We start from the raw sequence: 19,144 nt of genomic DNA on the forward strand, positions 1-19,144 counted from the left end.
GCATTTGGAGGCTGATAAGGATGTTCAGAGCAAGCAGGTCCTACGCGGCTCCTCAAAATTCTGACGTCTGAAAGCTCAAAAAATAAAACATGAACTAACCTGTACCTGGGTCTGGGCCTATATTTCCAATTACACATACTTACTTCGTATGCCATCATGGCCCACATGTTAGTTGGGCTAACGTAGTCTGGGCCTCTCAGAATAAAAACTCGTCTGTTCCAGATCCATGGCCCACTCGGAACTCGGGTCTAACGGAATGCACGTGCAGAAAAGATAAACACAAGTTCAGAGAGCTGACCACAGTCGTGCCACAGAAGTGCAGAAAACAAACTCCACAGCCCATAAAAAAAACAAACAAACTCCACACACCCCAAAAGCGTTCGAACCACCAATCACGGAGCAACGTGCGTACAGAACAGTCCCCCCGCTCACAAAGTCAAATAAGATGCGAAATTTTGCCCGTTGGCGCAACCACCCTGTGCTCCAATCGCGGCGGCGACCCTCCCGAACTGGCGAAACCAAAGCGACGTGCGCGGCCAGGGGATCGGAAACGGCACCGTCTGAAAGGAGAGACTAGAGAGGGAGAGCTTTGGGCTGACGCTGATGAGGCGAGGGACCAAAGAGCTCGGCGTCGAGCCGTCGTCGATCCACGGCCCGGTTGCCGGAGCGTGGCGCACTCCGTCCCAACTCATCCACGAGCCGGTCCGTATATATAAGTAAAATACATCGCCGACCTTAAATTTGGCTCCCGATCCTTAAACTTTTAAAATACACATTCAAATTATCAAACTTGCTAATCGCATAATCGCATCACGTGAGATCCAAATCATAGTTGTTTAAGCTAAATCGAAAGTTATATAATTTATACCAATTTACTTGTACAAATATATTTAAATACAAAAGATATATATACCAAATTTGTAAAAAAAATTAGAAAATAAAAAGAAAAAATTTGGAGAAAATATTGGAAAAGAAAATATTCCTCATAAAGTTTTAAAACAAAATGTTGGGAAAAATAGAAAATATAAGAGTTGATCAGAAAAATTAAAAAATAAAATTTGGACCACACGTAAGCTCCACATAAGTTGAAACACTTTCACTTTATGACTTAAAAATAATGATTTAGACTTCACGTCTTGCGATTAGCAAGTTTGAGAATTTAGATTTGCATTTTGAAAGTTTAGGAATCGGGATGACACTTTGAGCCGAGGAGCGGTGGTGCATTTTACTCTATATAATATAACCTCGGCGCGGATAGCGGGTGGCACGTACTGGCTGACATGGCGCGCACGTACAGCAGGCGGCGCGCACGTATGGCGTACGTATAGCATGCGGCTTGTTACATATTATTTAACGTACACGCACGGCGTACAAATCAGATACGTACGCATATGCATGCCGGCCGACTGATGCACTACTGCACATTTGTACGCGATGATGAGCACAACAGTTTGACGAGTGCACGTTGCAAAACGAAATGACAAATGGACAAGTACTCATGCCGGGACTGATCATTTGTTTATCCAAGTCTCCGGGAGGTTGGAGGGAGGGCGCGATCACCTCCGGATCAGCCGACCCGGCCCAGTTGACCTCCGTGCTCCCCAAATCCGGCCCGCACGTCCGCCTCAATTATGCACGGAACACACACGTATTTGCTGCCACGTCGTCCGGGACCCTTAAAACCATCCTATATATACACCACCCAAAACCAAGCTACAATCTCGCAATTCACCAGCCTCTCATCCTCTCAAGTCTGATCAACTGACCTAGCAAGTCCACTGCAGACTGGATGGCCACCAGTAGTCCAAGCGCGTTCCGGTATGCCCTGGCGTCAGTGATCCTATCTCTTCTTGTGAGCACCATCTCCTGCGACGACGGAGCTCCGGAGGAGTCCAGGGTCGAGCACCCGCAGCGGCAGAACGACACCACCGGCGGCAGCAGGAGGGGCCTCTGGGCGCCGGCCCGGGGCTACGGCTGGTCCTACGGCGGCGCCACGTGGTACGGCAGCCCGTACGGCGCCGGCAGCGACGGTGAGTTCCAGTAGCTATTACCTGCACCAAGCATTGTACGATCTGGACCGAGATGTGGATTCAGGATCTTCGTTTCGTTTCGTGACCTGCTCGTTCGTTCGTTCGTTCAAATTGGCCGTGCAGGTGGCGCGTGCGGTTACCAGGGCGCCGTCAGCCAGCGCCCCTTCAGGTCCATGATCGCCGCCGGCGGGCCCTCCCTCTTCAAGAACGGCAAAGGATGCGGCGCGTGCTACCAGGTCAGCATCCCTCGCTCTGTCGTCGAAGCTGTTATTATATTGGAGTTTGAGAAGCACGTGTACAGAACCTGACCAAAAATGTCGATGCATTTACTGCGGTGGTGTACGACCAACACGCAGAATAAGTGCACCGGCAACAGGGCCTGCTCCGGCCGGCCGGTGACCGTCACCATCACCGACTCCTGCCCCGGCGGCGCCTGCCTCGCCGAGTCGGCGCACTTCGACATGAGCGGCACGGCCTTCGGCGCCATGGCCAACCGCGGCATGGCCGACCGCCTCCGCTCCGCCGGAATCCTCAAGATCCAGTACAAGAGGTGTGCCATTTACTGAGTTTCAACTGACGACAATTCCATGGCTAGTGATGATAATGCACATGTACTGAAAAGGTGCTGTGTGTAGGGTTCCGTGCAAGTACAACGGCATGGCCATCAACTTCAAGGTGGACGCGGGCTCCAACCCCTACTACCTCGCCGTGCTGGTCATGTACGTGAGCGGCGACGGCGACGTCGCCAAGGTGGACGTCATGCAGGCCGGCTGCAACTCGTGGACGCCGATGCAGCAGTCGTGGGGCGCCGTGTGGCGCGTCAACTCCAACGACGGCAAGCCGCTGCGCGCGCCCTTCTCGGTCCGCATCACCTCGGGCTCCGGCAAGGTGCTCGTCGCCAGGAACGCCATCCCCGCCGGCTGGGGCGCCGGGGCGACCTACAGGTCCACGGTGAACTACGGCTACTGAGGCGGAGCGAGTGGTGTTCCAAATTTAGTGCTCCGATTTGGGAGGTCTTGCCTAGTTAGTTGTGGAATGAGTTTAGTGTGTATGTGCGTCCGGGAAACGCTAGAGGCCGCGTTAGAAGAGGAGGTTCGGTAGCGTACGTGTTCTTCCCTCCACGGTCTTGCTGGACCTGTGTTTCCCTAGTGATGTTCCGGTGTCTCCAATGCAGAAACTGCAGAGCTGGAGTTACAACACCATCAAGTGTGTGCTGATCGATGTAGCAAAGTATTGTTAAGAACTCTCTCCTAGCTTTCGTATGGAACAAAGATATGGCACTACAGAGTGTTAAGCGTTGGTGCTATTGAATAAAGTGGCTTAGATTTATGGATCCTTTTGGCTGGTACAGCATATAGAATGATTTAACTATTCTGTGGAATGTCACTGTTGAGTACTTGATCATGATGATCTAAGGATGTATTACTGTGGGATGATAGCAGCCAAAGTAATTTGTAACTATAATTTGGTTTGGCTAATTTGTCCGCACCCGATACATTGTGCCGCTCACTGGCACCACTCCAGGAAGCAATGCGGATCTGTTCATAAGCCCGCATATAATTCATTTCAAGTGTAAGAGGTTTGTTGGCGAACCCACCATATATAGTCCATTTTGTTTGTGAACCCGCACATAGGGCATTTCAAATGGATGAACAAATCCACTTGAATCCCTACCCACCTACAAAGAATCCACTTATGAGGCCATATTCATCACCGCGGATCCCGCACTACTATAGAACCTTCATGTTCACATTGTTCAATAACATATTCACGAATCATTTTTTTTTTACATAACTGGCATGCTAAATTAAGATAACAATCCGTTGCAATTTGAAGAACCACCACTACAGTATGAGGGCTCTACAACCGATCATGGAAACGCATTTGAAGATTAGGTTTGAGACTTTGTTGTTGTGGTGCCTGTTTGGGCACCAATTCCCTAAGTCTAGGGAGAAATTTATAGGTCTGATATTAGTTGGTTTTACCTGGCAATAATGGTGATGTTGTCTGGCGATCGATGAATTTGCACTCCAAGTGAGAACAAATGATCCAGCCTTTTACCAATTAATCAGTCCACTGCAACGATGCTCCTGTATGCCATCTTTTTTTTCCTTGGAGGCGTTGTTTTTTGGGGGGAGGGGGCTTACTATATATGGTGGTGTAAGAAACTGAAGATTATTTTTGTGTCACTACCCCAGATCAGCTTTTCCGTGACGGATACATCCGACAGGGAAAGTAGCCAAAACCGTCATAGATAGTCTTCCCTGACGGTAACCGTCACGGATGGACTGTCAGGGAAGGCCACCTTTCCCTGATGGATAACCGTTAGGAACTTTTCCATGACTGTGATGTAAAACGTCAGGAAAACGTCGTAGCTCACTATTGCATCATGTCTTGTTATTCTTCAATAATCATATTGCGCTTCCTAACTAGGAAGAGGCCATGAGTGATCTTGGGGTAATTATATCACCTTGATGTAATTGTTAAAAGTGCAATAAAGTTTCCGATGTAAAAAGAAATACAAACTGATGGTACAGATGGGGACATTTAGATTCACCAGGTCCAATGCAAAAACAGTGTGTATAAATATCATTGTCTTGGTTAATTCTAGGCACTAGTCGACTGTGATACTGGCTTATTTTTATAATTGGTTCTAGCTTAAAAGTATTCAGTAATAATAGATTTAATCGAATTTGTGGTTGTATTTTGAAAATTCATACACAGTTGGATATAGACAACTTTTAATAAAAAAATTGTATTCTAAATTTATTTATGTAGAGTCATCTTGATACCTAAATTCTGGTTTGCAGTCAAATTGGCAGTCATAATTTGTTGTGGTCGGCTTTTTTTTTTGTCATTTTTCACTCATTGCAGTGCTTATAACTCCTAAGTAGGAACTTATTAGAAAATTAAATATGCTTTACATCACTAAAAGAATTATTAACATATGTGTATATAAAAAGTATTCACGGGATTATTTCAGTTCTAAGTTGGATGTAATAATTATTCTAAATAACATGGTGGTCCAACCGGATCGAAAACAGAGTCACTGTTTGAGAATAAAAGACATTTCAAGTTTGAGATCTTAAATAACTAATCGTGCACCTACCCCCCTCTAATCAAACTATGCCACATGTCATGCACAGTTAGGTTGTTCTCCTCCAACCTTATCTCGGTCCTCTATTTACTTTTGCGCTGGCTATAATCTCAAACACCAAGAGATACATGAGCTAAAATCTTGCGGAAGATGGATATGATTGCCGCACTTGGCATGCATGGTGTTGTGCTCACGTATCTCGTCATCAATGACCTACTATGTCCTTGATTAATGGCAGTAAGTAAAATGATTATCAATTCAGGCGATATCTCGGATTGAAGATGGCGATCCAGTTCGCGCTGATCAGATGGCATGGCTTGGATATTTTTGTTTTTGAACTGCTCGGGAAATCTGCCAGCATGTACTGAGAGAGAGAGAGAGATAGAGAGAGAGAGGATTTCAAATAATTTTACGACTAATAATAAGTAAATAATTAATAAACACAAAGCACCACCGAAACCACGCAAAACATCGGCAACCGAACGCACCCTGCACGTCGCAGCAACAAGCACGAGCGAGCGAGAGGAGCACACCGTGTCTTCAGCCCAAGCTATATTCAGGCCATATACTTATCAACAAGTCTATGTCTATGATGAAGTGTTGGGGTTGTGGAGCCGTTCCTTGACATGTCGTCACCGTGTCGACATTGATTCTGATCTGCTAGCTCCAAGTTCAAGGCTGTCAGTAACGTGTAATGGCGTTATGCTGGTGGCTTTACTAGTCAACTTGGTTGTTTAGTATAGAGTTTTTTTTCCTGTGCCTGCGTTATATCCAAATACACGTACTATTCATGCGGCCCTACCAATATTTTAGAAGGAAGATAACAGTTAGTACGCTTTAGCTTGTTTAACTGCGGTTCTAATACCAATAGGGACAAATGCACACCAGGTTCCTTTCTCCTTTTGCAACTCTGAACAAACTGGGTTCGTTGTTATGGTTCAGCCCAGAGCTTTTATTACGTACAATTTATATATATGTACTTCATATTTTACAAACAATACAAATCAACCTTTCAAGAAAGAATGAAATAAACAACGCAAGTGAGAAATCGTGAAGCAGTAAATATTTACCCACAAGAAGAATATCAAGAGGGAAGCGAGCCGACGACTCTCTCGTCCCTCTATTCTGCCGCCGCTCACGAGTGTTCACGCCCAGATGGCTAGCATGGACATCAGCGCCGTCCCAAGCAGCAACGCGACACTGAGGATGACCTGCAGCTTCCAATTGTTCTGCACCCTAGGGTTCATGAAGTCTTCGGCAAGAAGGTCGACGAGGGCCATGTAGTTCAGGATACCAGCGGCGGCCGCGGTGAGGACCCCTTCGGTGATCAGGGCACTGGGGCTGTTCTCGTTGTAAGCCGAAGAGATGCCGATGCCGATCGCTACTCCAACAGGCGTGGTGAGCGAGAAGAAGAGCGCCATTGTCACGACAGACCTGAGGCGGAATCTGGCCTGCAAGAACCAAAAAACTTCATCACCTAATGATCATTATTTTATGGTTCTCATTTATTAGTGCTACGTCATCCATCTCTTTATTGTCTCTATTGAGTTTATTTCAGAGGGAGCTTGTTGAGTTTCTCGTTCCATGAATTATCCTAGAGGATTTAAATTTGTCACTCAATGCAACTTCGGGATTTATACTTCTCTCTCGATGACTCACTAACATGCATGTAGGTCCAGGAGGTTATATGCAAGTGAGATGAGGCAAAAATTCTTATATGAGGGAAGAACACACGACTTAAATGGAAATTTATTTTTCCTATGAACATGATTGCGTCATTTTGGATTGGCTGGAAATTAAATGTGTTTGGTTTGCAGAATCAGATCTCAAATTTCTAACAAGTACAAGATTGAACTGTTTCAAGTTTTATTTGTAATTAATATTTGTCATGTCATAATTCCCCTCCTAAAACAGCATGCCATATCTGAAGCAATTCAACTAGTAGAATATATCACTATAGTGATTTGTCTTGCATACATACATACATACAATAATACTAAAAATGAATTTAGATTTTCCAGGGAAATCTTACTGATTTTTCAGAAATGGGATTAATTTGAGAAATATCACGGGGACTTTATCAACAAGGTATATATGTCTAAATTCAAAAGCTCCTTTTGCCTGAGATTTAATGATTCTACTGGGCATCTAATTGAACGGTAGTATTTAGAGTTTTAGACTATTGACATGGATCTTCCAAATTTGTGATGAGTTGATCAAAAGCACCAAATAAATTAAATTTTCAAAACTAAGTATGGAGTTTCCATGTGCTGATGATATAAGTGACTGTTAATTTTCTGGCCTCGATAAGTCTTGTAAAAGAATACATTCATACCTGCACAATGCATCCTCCAAGCCCTATCCCTTCGAAGAACTGATGAAATGTTAACGCAGCCAAGAGCGGTCTGATCGTGCTGGGACTCTCAGATGCACCTAAAGACATTCCGATGATCACCGAATGCACAATGATCCCCAGCTCCAGCACCTTGAGATATTCATTCAGTGACAAGGCGGTTACATATGAGAAAATCAAAACACTTGCATAAATTTTAGATTTCCAATAAACAATTGCAAGTATAATCTTAAAATGACGCGGATTTTAGATTTCCTATATACTCCTAGTGTGCTTGTACGGATTGCTCACCTGTGAAATGACGCGGTGGCGTATGATCAGCTTCGCGCCCTCGTCGGTGTTCGAAGTCGATGACGACGACGCGATCAAGGCAGGCATCCCGTGGCTGTGGCCATGGCCATGGTGCGCGTGGTCTGGAGTCTCCAGGTCTCCGACGGCCGCAGTGCTCTTGGCGTGCGCGCGCTGGAAGTAGCCCGTGGCGATGGTGTCGACGACCAGAGTGGCGATGGCGGCAAGCATGGCGACGAGGCCCGCGAACGGGAACTTCTGCCAGGGCCCGTCGACGAGGCACGGCGAGCCGAGCTTCTCGAAGGCGTCCGGGAGGATGTGCACGAAGGCCGTGGCGAGAATAACGCCGGCGGCGAAGGCCTTCACGGCGATGAAGAGGTCGGATTCCGGGCGGAGAGCGGGGAACCTCCGCCCGAGCGAGGGGATCGCACAGCCCACGGAGCTGGCGACTAGGATGGAGAAGATGGCGATTATCTTGAGCGTGAGCGCCCTCCCCTTGTCGCTGTCCTCATCGCCGGAGGCCGTGCACTCGCACTCGGCGATGGCGAGCATCGGGAGCGATGCCACGGCGAGGAGGCACAAGCAGGCAGCGAGCTTGAGATCGGCAGCGGCCATGTTTAGGCTCAAGGGAGATAGAGGAATGGCGACGAACAGCGCTAGCTCACCGCGTATGCGTAGTACATCTACTAGTATAGGCATATGATGATAGCGCTGCCAAAACCCTGATCAAGGACGGAATTAAAAAAAATATGTAGCTAGATGCCAATGCAATGTCAACATAATCGTGTAGAAAATTTCTTGAAAACTGACAGCACGGCATCTCGATTGGTCAGATCTTATCAAAAGGATCGGAGTAGGTCATGGACATGGTTTAGCTAGGACAATGTGATGGTATAGTACTAAGTACCCCTTCATCTGTAAATAGTTTGATTTAGGACAGCTCCAGAAGTTAAATTATTTATGGACGGAAGGTGTAAGTATATTATATTATCCGTTTACGACGTCAGCTACATATCTGGCTTGTACTGCTTGAACGGCAGCGGTTTTACCCGTTTATTCGTTTTGTTTGACAGACAAATGCCTTTTTGCTTTGTCCTTGTGAATCCACTTCTTGTCACAAGGAGGGAAAAAATAGTGAAATTTCAGTGATATTTCTGAAATTTCTTGATTATCGTCGGCCCGGGTAAATTATATTATCAAAATTTCATGTAATTCGTCTATCTAACGTGTTAGACACGTAATATATTATCTCATTTCTTTGTTGTTATATGATGTATGATAGATTAGGGAAGGTTTTTATTATCATAAAAAGATAAGGAAAAAATGTTGGCGAATTCCAACGATATTTTTGAAATTTGTGTATGTTTTATTTCACGAACTTTTTTCCTGTCTCGTCGTGTGTCAGACCCGGGGCTACGGGACTGTGTACATAGCGTAGTTTAAGAGATTAAGTCCGTCTTATCTCTTATTCATCTTATTTATCTCTTATTTATTCCGTTTAAATAGGAGATAAGGCTAACCGATACAGAGGGAATCTACTCGAGATATGTTCTGGTACGATTCCTTGACTGGTGTTGGTTAGTATCTTTGTAACCCTGCCCTCTCGGATATATAAGGGAGGATAGGGACCCCTCTCAAAATAGACGACCTCTAGGTCATTCTACACAAAAGGCAATACAAACCACCATACAGGACGTAGGGTGTTACGCATCTTGCGGTCCGAACCTGTCTAAGCTTTGCGTTTCTTGCACCTTCGAGTTCCTGATCTCAGCGTCCCTCACCCAAAACTTACCACCTTGGGTATATCCCTCGGTGGGCAGCTGGTTAAACACCGACAGCTGGCGTGCCAGGTAGGGGCGCGCGTCAAAGATCCACCGGCGAGCTCGATGGTATCTTTCCAGTTCACCAGTCGGAATCAACTCCGACTAGTCGAGCTTCGTCAACAAACCGTCGCAGAGCGCCAGGAGGCACAACTGGTGACTCAACAACAATAGATGATAGATGGATCACCGGGCACATACTACACGTATTGAACAGAGAAGATTCCTTTTCTATTTTTCCTACATTGGATACAATCCGTGGCTGTTACTAGCAAGGATTAATATATGATCTACCTTTGCTAACGTGACCTTTGCATGGTATTCTCATCCGTGCGGAGCTTGCTGGGGAGCTCTCACAGACAAGGATGGCACGAGGGTGTTGGTGGCAGCAAGGAAGTTGCATAGCAAACTGACCCAGCGCCGCGTCGTGACTCTACGACAGAATTCCGCCGCAACTGGAGCTGGTTAGGAGCGAGTGCCAACCGGTTTGCCTCATCAGACGCACTGTCGCTGACCTCGACTACTCGGCTCGACTTCACCTCGCGCTGCAATGTCAATGCACCGCGGCCGTCGACCTCGACGACCCGGTTCAACTTCGGCTTGTGCCGCAATTTCCGCGCTCAGCGGCGACGGGTTCGACTACTTCGACTTCGCGAGGACGATCGGCAGCCCGCCGACGACTATTTCAACTACTCGTCTCGACTTGAAAACTAGCCGGAATCGACTCCGACTAGTCGAGCTTCATCAACAAACCGTCGCAGCTCCATCAACGAGCTCCACGGCTTCGTCGATATTCGTCCACGAATCAAGCTAAGTGATTTATATCTTTTCCGACTTGTTCTTCACAAGATCGGCTACCTTTTTGGTACGCCTCTCGACGGGCATAAAACCCTCGGGGGCTACACCATGATCGACTACTTATCCGTGTACGACTCTCGATGGGCATAAAACCCTCCAGAGCTACACTTCGCCGACTATCTTTGCGCACTGCGCATCCTTTTTGTCGCATGACGACTTCTTTGTCTTCTCTTAATGGTTGCTAAAGTACTCGGGTAGCATACGCCTTAATCCGTGAAACCTCGACTTTTCTGTAAGCCTATGCTCCTACGCGTGCATGCGGCTAAGCTCCCTACGCTATGGTCTACGGCCATCAGAGATCAGGTGATTAAACGTAATAGGTTAACTGCCTGGGGAAATTACATGGCCTAGCAAGAGCAAGACGCGAAATTTTTACACCGAATAAATTTTGGTTCCTTCATATTATTACTGAGTACTACTCGGTATCTTCGCATTATGCTACATAATGTATGCATTATCTTTTTTCAGATCAAGCTTCTGCAACAACCCTCCAGGCAGCACGGCGTGCCATCACAGTTCCGCTAGTTCCCAGGCTTGGGGGCTGGGTGATGCGCACTACTCGACATGGCTCCTTCGGCTCTCCTGGCTTGTAAGTTCGGGGGCTGGACGCCGCAAAACTACTCGAAGACGACTCATATGAAGACGGAGAGTGCAGAAGAAACTCTAAGCCACCGCGCGGTTAAATAAACCAGCGGGAGGCTCAATTTCTCTATGCAGAAGGCGAAGAGTTGTTCTCGGAATTCCAGAGTAATACTGCATGCCACGGTTTTCGGATCCTTATCTCCAAAATTGTGAGATTTGGATTCAAGGCTCGGGGGCTGCAGGATATGTGGCATTGACTCATTATTTTTCAAATTTCTTTGAAGGATAAGGAGGATTACAGACTAATGGGACCCTCAGCCTGATTCTCCGATTCAACCTAAGGCTCGGGGGCTACTCCATATGGAGTGCAATTTTTAAATCGCACACCATAACAAAGATTCGGGGCATGAGCACCTCATAGCTTCGATGAAGCCAAGCGAGTACTCGAAGAAGGACTTCAAGGCGAAGCTTTAGAAGAAGTCGAAGACTACTTCGAAAGTACTCGATAAGTCTACAGTACTCAGCTACGAAGAGCTCGAGGGCTTGTCAGACCCGGGGTTACGGGACTGTGTACATAGCGTAGTTTAAGAGATTAAGTCCGTCTTATCTCTTATTCATCTTATTTATCTCTTATTTATTCCGTTTAAATAGGAGATAAGGCTAACCGATACAGGGGGAATCTACTCGAGATATGTTCTGGTACGATTCCTTGGCTGGTGTTGGTTAGTATCTTTGTAACCCTGCCCTCTCGGATATATAAGGGAGGACAGGGACCCCTCTCAAAACAGACGATCTCTAGGTCATTCTACACAAAAGGCAATACAAACCACCATACAGGACGTATGGTGTTACGCATCTTGCGGCCCGAACCTGTCTAAACTTTGTGTTCCTTGCACCTTCGAGTTCCTGATCTCGGCGTCCCCTCACCCAAAACTTACCACCTTGGGTATATCCCTCGGTGGGCAGCCGGTTAAACACCGACATCGTGAGATCATCAGCTGCACCAATCACCAATCTTGGAGAGCGCAGTTTTCTTTTTAGGGAAAAATCCATTTTTCAACCCTAAACTATCACAATCTTCCAATTTTGAACTCGAAACTACAAAACCAGACATCCTACACCAGCGAACTAACGAAACCGTGCAAATTACCCCCCAACCGAAACCACCCCGGTTTTGCTATGACGTCTAACATGGCCACCGAAAATTACCAAATTGCCCCTTATCCTCTCTTCCTCTCGTATGTTCTGACGAAGATGAAGCAATTTCCTCACTTGAGCTCGATCTCTACTCCTGCTGGCTACCGTTAGAATATACTCCCTCTGTCTTATGAAAAGTGCAATTCTGAATTTAAAAAAAATCTTATAAAGAGTGCAATCCTAGAAACAATTATATGTCTTATCCTTTCAAATATATTTTTAGATTTAATTATTTGCATGTTGTAACTAACTCTATGAAATTTGAACATCTTCCATACCTAAATTAATGGGACTAAGACAAGTACTGAGGACAGCATGGTCATTTACTAGTAACACTAATCTGTCTAAAAATATTAAAATTGCATTTTGAGGACAGAAGGAGTAGCTGGTTTCACTACTACTAGAGAATGGTCATTCAATGTAGCACATATATGCCGGCCATTGATGCAACCAGTACTTACGCGTACTTACAACTGTGATAATCTCATCTCATCACGGGTCAACGCCATGGAAGCATGCAGGATTAGTGCTGCCTCTTTCCATGCCGCCGTCATGCGTGCAGCCTCGATCGATCCCTCGCTGAAACGCGGCTAGCTAGCTAGATTCAAGATTCGCGTCAAACGAAGCACGCACTGCGCATAGGAAATGTCGCTGGGGTACTTGTACATTGTCATGATGTCGACATCCCACAAGCAGAACCACAGGCCGTGATTCAGCAGCTAGCTTGGAGCCATATCACATGGAAACGATGGATTTCTTTTTTTGAGATCCGGAAACGGGCTGGCTAGGCATGTTGCATGGCACTAAAAGAACTGGCCCTGGGCTGGGCTGAGCCTCGAAAGGGATCTGAGGGACCATGAGGCAAAACTTCTTGGGGAAGAAATAGACCTCAGGGCAGAATCGATCAGGCCTGTCAGTCATTGACACAAACAAGGGGGCTTACCGGTAGATTCTGAAGTTCTTGTAATTAAAACAGGATTTCAAACCCCAGCCATATGAGATGTTTAAATCTGTGCACACGGCGATTCGAACCATGGCCGCTAGATCCACTCTACAATGAGCTAACCATAGAGTTCTTGTACTGATAATTTCATTGTTTCCTTGCTCATTCCTTGTGTGAACCTCACCTGCTCAGCTCCCCTGTCGTCGTTTATAGCTTCTCCGCCTCAGAACTCACCGCTGCCTCTCTGCACGAGCAGCCACCATTTGGATTTCGAGAGCTTGTAAGGCAGGGTGTGCAGGAGAGACCATGGACAAATCTCGCCATTTGATTTCTGCAAAAGCATTCACAGGCCTTTGGCGCCTCCTCCTCCCATGTTGGAAGCAGACTGCAAACAGGTGATGACCATATATATACCCAAGCAACAAAATTTAGTCATTTTCTTCAGGTGACTGCAGTTTTTAGTGATCAATGGAAAGAAAACATTTTTAGCTCTCACAAAAAAAAAATAACAACAGACAACTTGCTTAGTAGTATAGCCCATTATGAAATCGTTTCTAGGCGGCGGATCATCCAACTGGCCAGGCGTGTCACATTGGGATAAAGTAGACGGACGTCATGATTTTGTAGTGCAAATGTTGACAAAGATTATAGGGTCGTGACATCATGTACGGCAAATAGGAGTACTATTATACAAACGCAACTGGAGAGATGTTGGCAATCCAGAAAGTCCAACTTGGCAATGCCAGCTTAAATATATTATCATCAGAAATCAAGCTCTGCTTTCTTTCTGTAAAGTTGATATGCATTCAGATAGTCCCATCGTCAGAAGGATTTGACTAGGTATCTCAAAGCCCAAAAAAATGTATTTGAACCATGCACAATTACGGGTGATCAGCTGACTTTAACATGTTGGTGTACATGTCGTGTGTGCATTTCATAATGGACATTTTCGTTTAGTCAGATTTGGCTTGCCATTTCACTCTTCTATTAGGCGACTTTCTAATTTTCTAAAAATTCAGGTTGAGTGAAGAACCAAGAGTCAACAATATACTTTTGCAACTTCTCCATGTGCAGAAGAATCTGTTGCATAGTCATCAAGAAACATAAGATATTTGGTTACCTTGGGGTTAAAGGCCAGCCAAGGATCCGTTTGGCATGCATCATACATGAAGAGAGTTATCTGCTTGATCTCTCTCCGGATTGCTACTAGCGCCAAGCTCCAACAATGACCACTGAAATTGATCTCAGAAATCCGCCCAGGAGCTACCAGTAAGCTACTTGGGTCAAAGGTTCTAGTGTAAGAGATCTTGTTGTTCTGAAACTCAATCTTCAATCTTGTCCGAACGACTTGTCACTATGATTTTATAGACAAAACAAACACAATTTCTGCAGATGGAACGTAATCTTTTTTATCATTGTAGCTGATAACACTAACAAAGTACTTGTAAGTAACTGACGAGGAGAAGAAAAATGTCAATCAGAACAACCAAGCAAAGGTTCTAGGAATCCGAAATATCAAGCACCGCATCATGGAATGGACCGACTGACCAGGGACAATTGTTAGACAGCAGCAGCAGCTGTACATGCACCGCAACCTTCACAGGTAACACAGAAGCAGACTAGCAGAGATTTAAAGATATGACATTTAGAGAGAAAACATCCATGTGAAACCTCACAGGTCAATGCTGTACTCTACATGCAATCTCTACTCTAAAAAAACTAATTGGGGATAATTTTTTGGTGCGACCTTGACCCTTCCCCTTCGTCATTCTGCCGCGCAGTGCAGGAGCCGTCCGATGAGATGATTCTTGTGCAGGAACGGCGCCTGTAACTATCGCGCCCCACGTCGCGCCCCCGCCCCTCCGAGAATCGTCGTTCTGCAAGTATCAAACGAGAACCGTCCGTTTTGGACGGCAAATAGAATGGACGATGCGCATTAGGCGCAGTTTCTTTTCTCCCTCACCTCCCACGTCCCCATTCCAATCTGCCTCCGTCCAAATGAACACACAACCCTAAACATTGCCACCGGCTGCACAGACCACTCGACAACGCCGCCGGCTGACGGACGGGGCGTGGCCGCGTCGTGAACCACATCACTTACCAGTTGTTGTCGGGCAGCACTTCATGGTCCTCTCAGTGTTGCGATCTGAGACTGTGAGATGAGTCGCGCCGCGCGTCGCTCCGTCATCCTCGACGGCCGGTTTTGATCCCCTTGCCTTGATTCTTCGTGGGTTAAGGGTCACGAGTTCGCGACCACCACGAGGGAGTCAACAAGCTGCCATACCGGGGGAGCTCCGGCTGCTGATGTATGTTGGCGAGGGAGAAGAGAACCGAGCCGCACGAGATCTACAGGGTCAATGCTCGTTGCTGGTCAGGTCTGGTGAAATCCCTAGAGTTGCACTAAAGAAAACAAATGAGTATCAGATAATCCATGACACGGAATTTGTCAGACGGGGATGCCGAAGCTAGACAGCTGCGTGGAGCTTGGTCGCCGACAAGCACTGGGTTGGAGTAGGATGGGGCAGCGACTCCGCCACTGTGCCGTCTAGAGGAGCCCTCTCGAGCCGCGGAAGAGCCCGACGCCAACGGCGCTCGCGAGCTATGGAAGACAGGAATTAGCATGACGCCGCCGGCCCTCGCGAGTCGCGAGCTATGGAAGAGCTCGACGTCGAAGGACCTCGCAAGCTGAAAGGATGTGCTGCGCCGTCGCCCGAGAGCTGCTCATGGGAGGGAGCCCGCCGTGCGGGAATGAACTGGTCGGCAAAGGCTCACCGGAGCTTACCGGCCCGACTTATCGGATTGGAGCGGCTGCTGGCCTGATGCAACGCCGCCGCCCATTTGCATCGTTAGAGGAAAGGGGGAGGAGAGAAATGCTGGCACGCAGACAAGTGATTCCCACTGGGGGTGCAAATCGGTGATCATTAGGTGCACCTCCAACCGTCTTAGTTTAAATATTTATACTACTTTTTTTAAATGGAATCTTATTTTAAAAAATTAATATAAATATTTGAACTAAAAAGAGTTGGAGGTGCATCTAAAGGTCACTAATTTGCACCTCTGCTTCCCACCACTAGTTAGGTTCTGGAACCTTCTCAGTGTTGCTTCTGGGTTTTTTTTTTTGCCCATGTTATTGGTCAATCAATAATACCGGGTGTAGTGGTCCATGTTTTCAAAATAGCTGATTGATCAAGATATATATACAATAAGTCAGCATCACCCAAAATAAAATTTGGTAGCTAATAAGAATCTACAGGGGGGAATGGAAGTTATGGCATGACATCTGAAGTCATCTTCATCCTTCTCATAATGGATTTATTCTAAAAATTAATCATACCTTTTTTTTCCTGTTCCCACACCTCCCATGTCATGATCTTGCAAGCCTTTAGTTTATCTGTACAATGCAATAGATGAATATGGTCTTTATTTTGCCTTGATGTCTTAACTTTAAAGTTTGACACATCACGTAATACCTATGCATATTATATTATTATTTTGTTATGTAATAGGGAACATTCCTCTGATGTTATATTTATGTTTAATTTTATTTTTCTAGGTCTATTTCCTTTTTTTTTTGCTGAGATGTATGGATCTAACATGAATGCGTATCGGAAAATACTTATTGATAGTGTAAAAGGATGAAACTATATTTTAGATGCATCGTACAGGCAAGAAATATAAAATAGAGTTGGTAGGACTTGGATAGTAAGTTGAACATAACTCTGTTTAGTTAGAAAAATGCATTCTTGAATCAACAATTAACTATTTTTGTGTGTTACTTTCGTACTTGCTTTCACACTATTAATACCTTATTGATGTTTGTAGATCTTAATGTGCCGTAAAACAGTACGTTGCTAAGATAGTAAAATCAACATCGTTTGCCTATGCTTTGCATATTGTACTATAACTTTTTTAAACCCATAGCAACGTATGGGCACGGAGCTTAGTGAGATAAAAAATTCAATTCGAACTCACACCATTCAGATTTCGGAGTCTGAATCTAGCGATACTGGGGTACAGTACCTGCGAAGTTCACCTTCACCCATCTCAGCTGCAGGTGTACTACGCCAATCTCAGGTAGTCAGGTGTACTAACGGGATGCAGTGTTCATGCAGCGCCGTATTTAGTTAGCAACTAAATCTTGTCCGTCTCTGAAGTTTTAACTGAAGCTGCAAACTCGGCAAGATTGCAGTGCATTCAGGCTGTAGGGTCTCGCCCAGCAGATTGAAGCGAAAGCATCCAAGTTCAGGCACGCGAACGCGATTGGGGAAGGAAGGAGACGGAAGGAGGCACTTCCAACTGAAGCCAAAAGCTGGACGTCGCCGGTGAGGGAGCAGAGGGTTCGCCTGGAGCTCTGCCACCTTGGACCTACGGCGAGCCACGCTGAGTCTCGTAACTGGTCAGGTAACACGGCCGGCGCCCGGCAAGCTGCCCGCTGCCCCGCTCGCCCCAACCCCTCCTCCCCTGCCGGAGCCGGAGAGTCGCCGTGCGTGCTGGGGTAACAACAAAGTTTGCATTGAACACCCTGATCTGCATCGCGATCCCATATTTTACACAAAAACTCCTAACGTAGATCGAGAATAATAACTGCGATCCATTTATTTATATAATAGCCCCCTAAATTGGATCACTTTAATAATCGCGATCCGACAATTTTCATAAAGACCCCTAATAATTTTGAAAACAGTCCCTAACTTTCAACGCCAGCGATCCAATACACCGCGCTCCTCCCCTTCCGGCGATGGCGATGGCGACGGCGATTCGCGCTGAGTGGGCTCTCCTCCAGCTCTCCCCCTCCCCCTTCCCCGCCATACATTTCTCATTATCCGTCTCCAACCGCGGGATTTCGTTCTGGACGGTCCGTTCGTCCAGGAGGACGCTATCAGGCAGGCTCGCCGTCGCTTCTCTCCGGAACAGCGAGCTGGCGTCCCTCTGGTACGGTGCGGCGGCGACCTGCCTTTCTAGCTTCTTCGTCATCCCCTCCGGCACAGCCCCTCTCCTGATTCAACGCAAGCCTCACACACATTGCAATTGCCAGCCATCGGTACTGAACGTTTTTACTGCGTTCTGAATGCTCACCGTTTCGTCAGGATTGGCTCGTGATTGCAGTTGCTTAAGCTCGAGTCACATTGCAATTTCTAGCTTTCGGTTCCTGAATGCTTGAGCTCCGGTCTGAACGGCCATCGTTTATCAGGATCAAATGCGATGACAAGAGGGATGCAGACTGCCATCGTTGCACTGCAGATTGCCACTACATCGTCAGCAGAGACATTCGCACCATTGTCTCCTGCAGAGCTTCCATTCGACGTCTGAACAAAGGACATCTCTGCTAACTGCCATCTCATAAACAATATTTCAAGCCGGCAAACAAGAGATTTATGACGATGGAAGAAATGCACGGAACCATGGCGCAGGCTGAGGCTATTGACCCGGAGGATTAATTTCTGCGATCCAACGGCCCAGTCAAACCATGGAGAATCGCTTGTCCTCTGTGATCCACGAAACAGATCCTCAGAAGATAGTGGTACTTCCGTTGACTTGGCTCCTCTGAAACCTGCCTTCAGATATGTTTCGTTTGGCTCCTCAGAAACAGAAACGTGTTTGGACCAAGCGTACGTGCGCGATGTTTGGCAGCTCGACATCTGCATTGTGCAATGCGCATGTCGAACTTACGTTCATAAATGATCAAAGCTGGATTGTCATTTCTATAAGCTACAAGCACCTAATTTTCTAATTTTTCTGAATATTCAGGCTGGTCTAAAATATAAATAGCATGGGCAGAATTTGTCAGATTGTCAGTGCAAGCTTCTCCCTGCCATCAAATTTTTGGTTGGTTAGCTGCCATCACCACAAGTTCTTTAAGACAGAGTACTCATTGAATTTGCAACTAACTAAACCACGCCTTTTCTGGGGACAAATTTTAGTGCATACAACAACTCATCATTACCAACAGAGATTTCTGTTCAAGAAAAGACATTA

The 19,144-nt window shown here is 46.2% G+C and overlaps 2 protein-coding genes across 2 annotated transcripts; one reads left to right on the forward strand and one right to left on the reverse strand.

Moving 5' to 3' along the window:
* Window positions 1-1,743: 1,743 nt before the first annotated feature.
* On the forward strand, window positions 1,744-3,373 carry LOC112901228 (expansin-B5-like). Its single transcript, XM_025970089.1, has 4 exons — window positions 1,744-2,030; window positions 2,154-2,266; window positions 2,387-2,580; window positions 2,666-3,373. The coding sequence occupies exons 1-4, from the start codon at window positions 1,790-1,792 to the stop codon at window positions 2,997-2,999; spliced, it is 882 nt and encodes a 293-aa protein (XP_025825874.1). The 5' UTR covers window positions 1,744-1,789; the 3' UTR covers window positions 3,000-3,373.
* Window positions 3,374-6,038: 2,665 nt separating this feature from the next.
* On the reverse strand, window positions 6,039-8,430 carry LOC112900348 (zinc transporter 9-like). Its single transcript, XM_025969172.1, has 3 exons — window positions 7,772-8,430; window positions 7,463-7,612; window positions 6,039-6,578 (listed from the first exon to the last, which is right to left on the reverse strand). Exons 1-3 carry the CDS (start codon window positions 8,381-8,383, stop codon window positions 6,273-6,275), a joined length of 1,068 nt encoding a protein of 355 aa, XP_025824957.1. The 5' UTR covers window positions 8,384-8,430; the 3' UTR covers window positions 6,039-6,272.
* Between the last annotated feature and the right edge of the window lie 10,714 nt (window positions 8,431-19,144).

This window comes from Panicum hallii, chromosome 7, assembly GCF_002211085.1.
Source record: "Panicum hallii strain FIL2 chromosome 7, PHallii_v3.1, whole genome shotgun sequence".
In the NCBI taxonomy this organism is placed as follows: domain Eukaryota; kingdom Viridiplantae; phylum Streptophyta; class Magnoliopsida; order Poales; family Poaceae; genus Panicum; species Panicum hallii.

What these genes read in the sequence shown, in the direction of transcription:
- LOC112901228 (XM_025970089.1), top strand. Translation starts at nt 1,790, where the DNA reads ATGGCCACCAGTAGTCCAAGCGCGTTCCGGTATGCCCTGGCGTCAGTG. An exon ending in GTACGGCGCCGGCAGCGACG is followed by an intron (nt 2,031 to 2,153) that starts GTGAGTTCCAGT and finishes TTGGCCGTGCAG; the next exon opens with GTGGCGCGTGCGGTTACCAG. An exon ending in CTCAAGATCCAGTACAAGAG is followed by an intron (nt 2,581 to 2,665) that starts GTGTGCCATTTA and finishes TGCTGTGTGTAG; the next exon opens with GGTTCCGTGCAAGTACAACG.
- LOC112900348 (XM_025969172.1), bottom strand. Translation starts at nt 8,383, where the DNA reads ATGGCCGCTGCCGATCTCAAGCTCGCTGCCTGCTTGTGCCTCCTCGCC. An exon ending in GCCACCGCGTCATTTCACAG is followed by an intron (nt 7,613 to 7,771) that starts GTGAGCAATCCG and finishes GAATATCTCAAG; the next exon opens with GTGCTGGAGCTGGGGATCAT. An exon ending in TTGGAGGATGCATTGTGCAG is followed by an intron (nt 6,579 to 7,462) that starts GTATGAATGTAT and finishes TGGTTCTTGCAG; the next exon opens with GCCAGATTCCGCCTCAGGTC.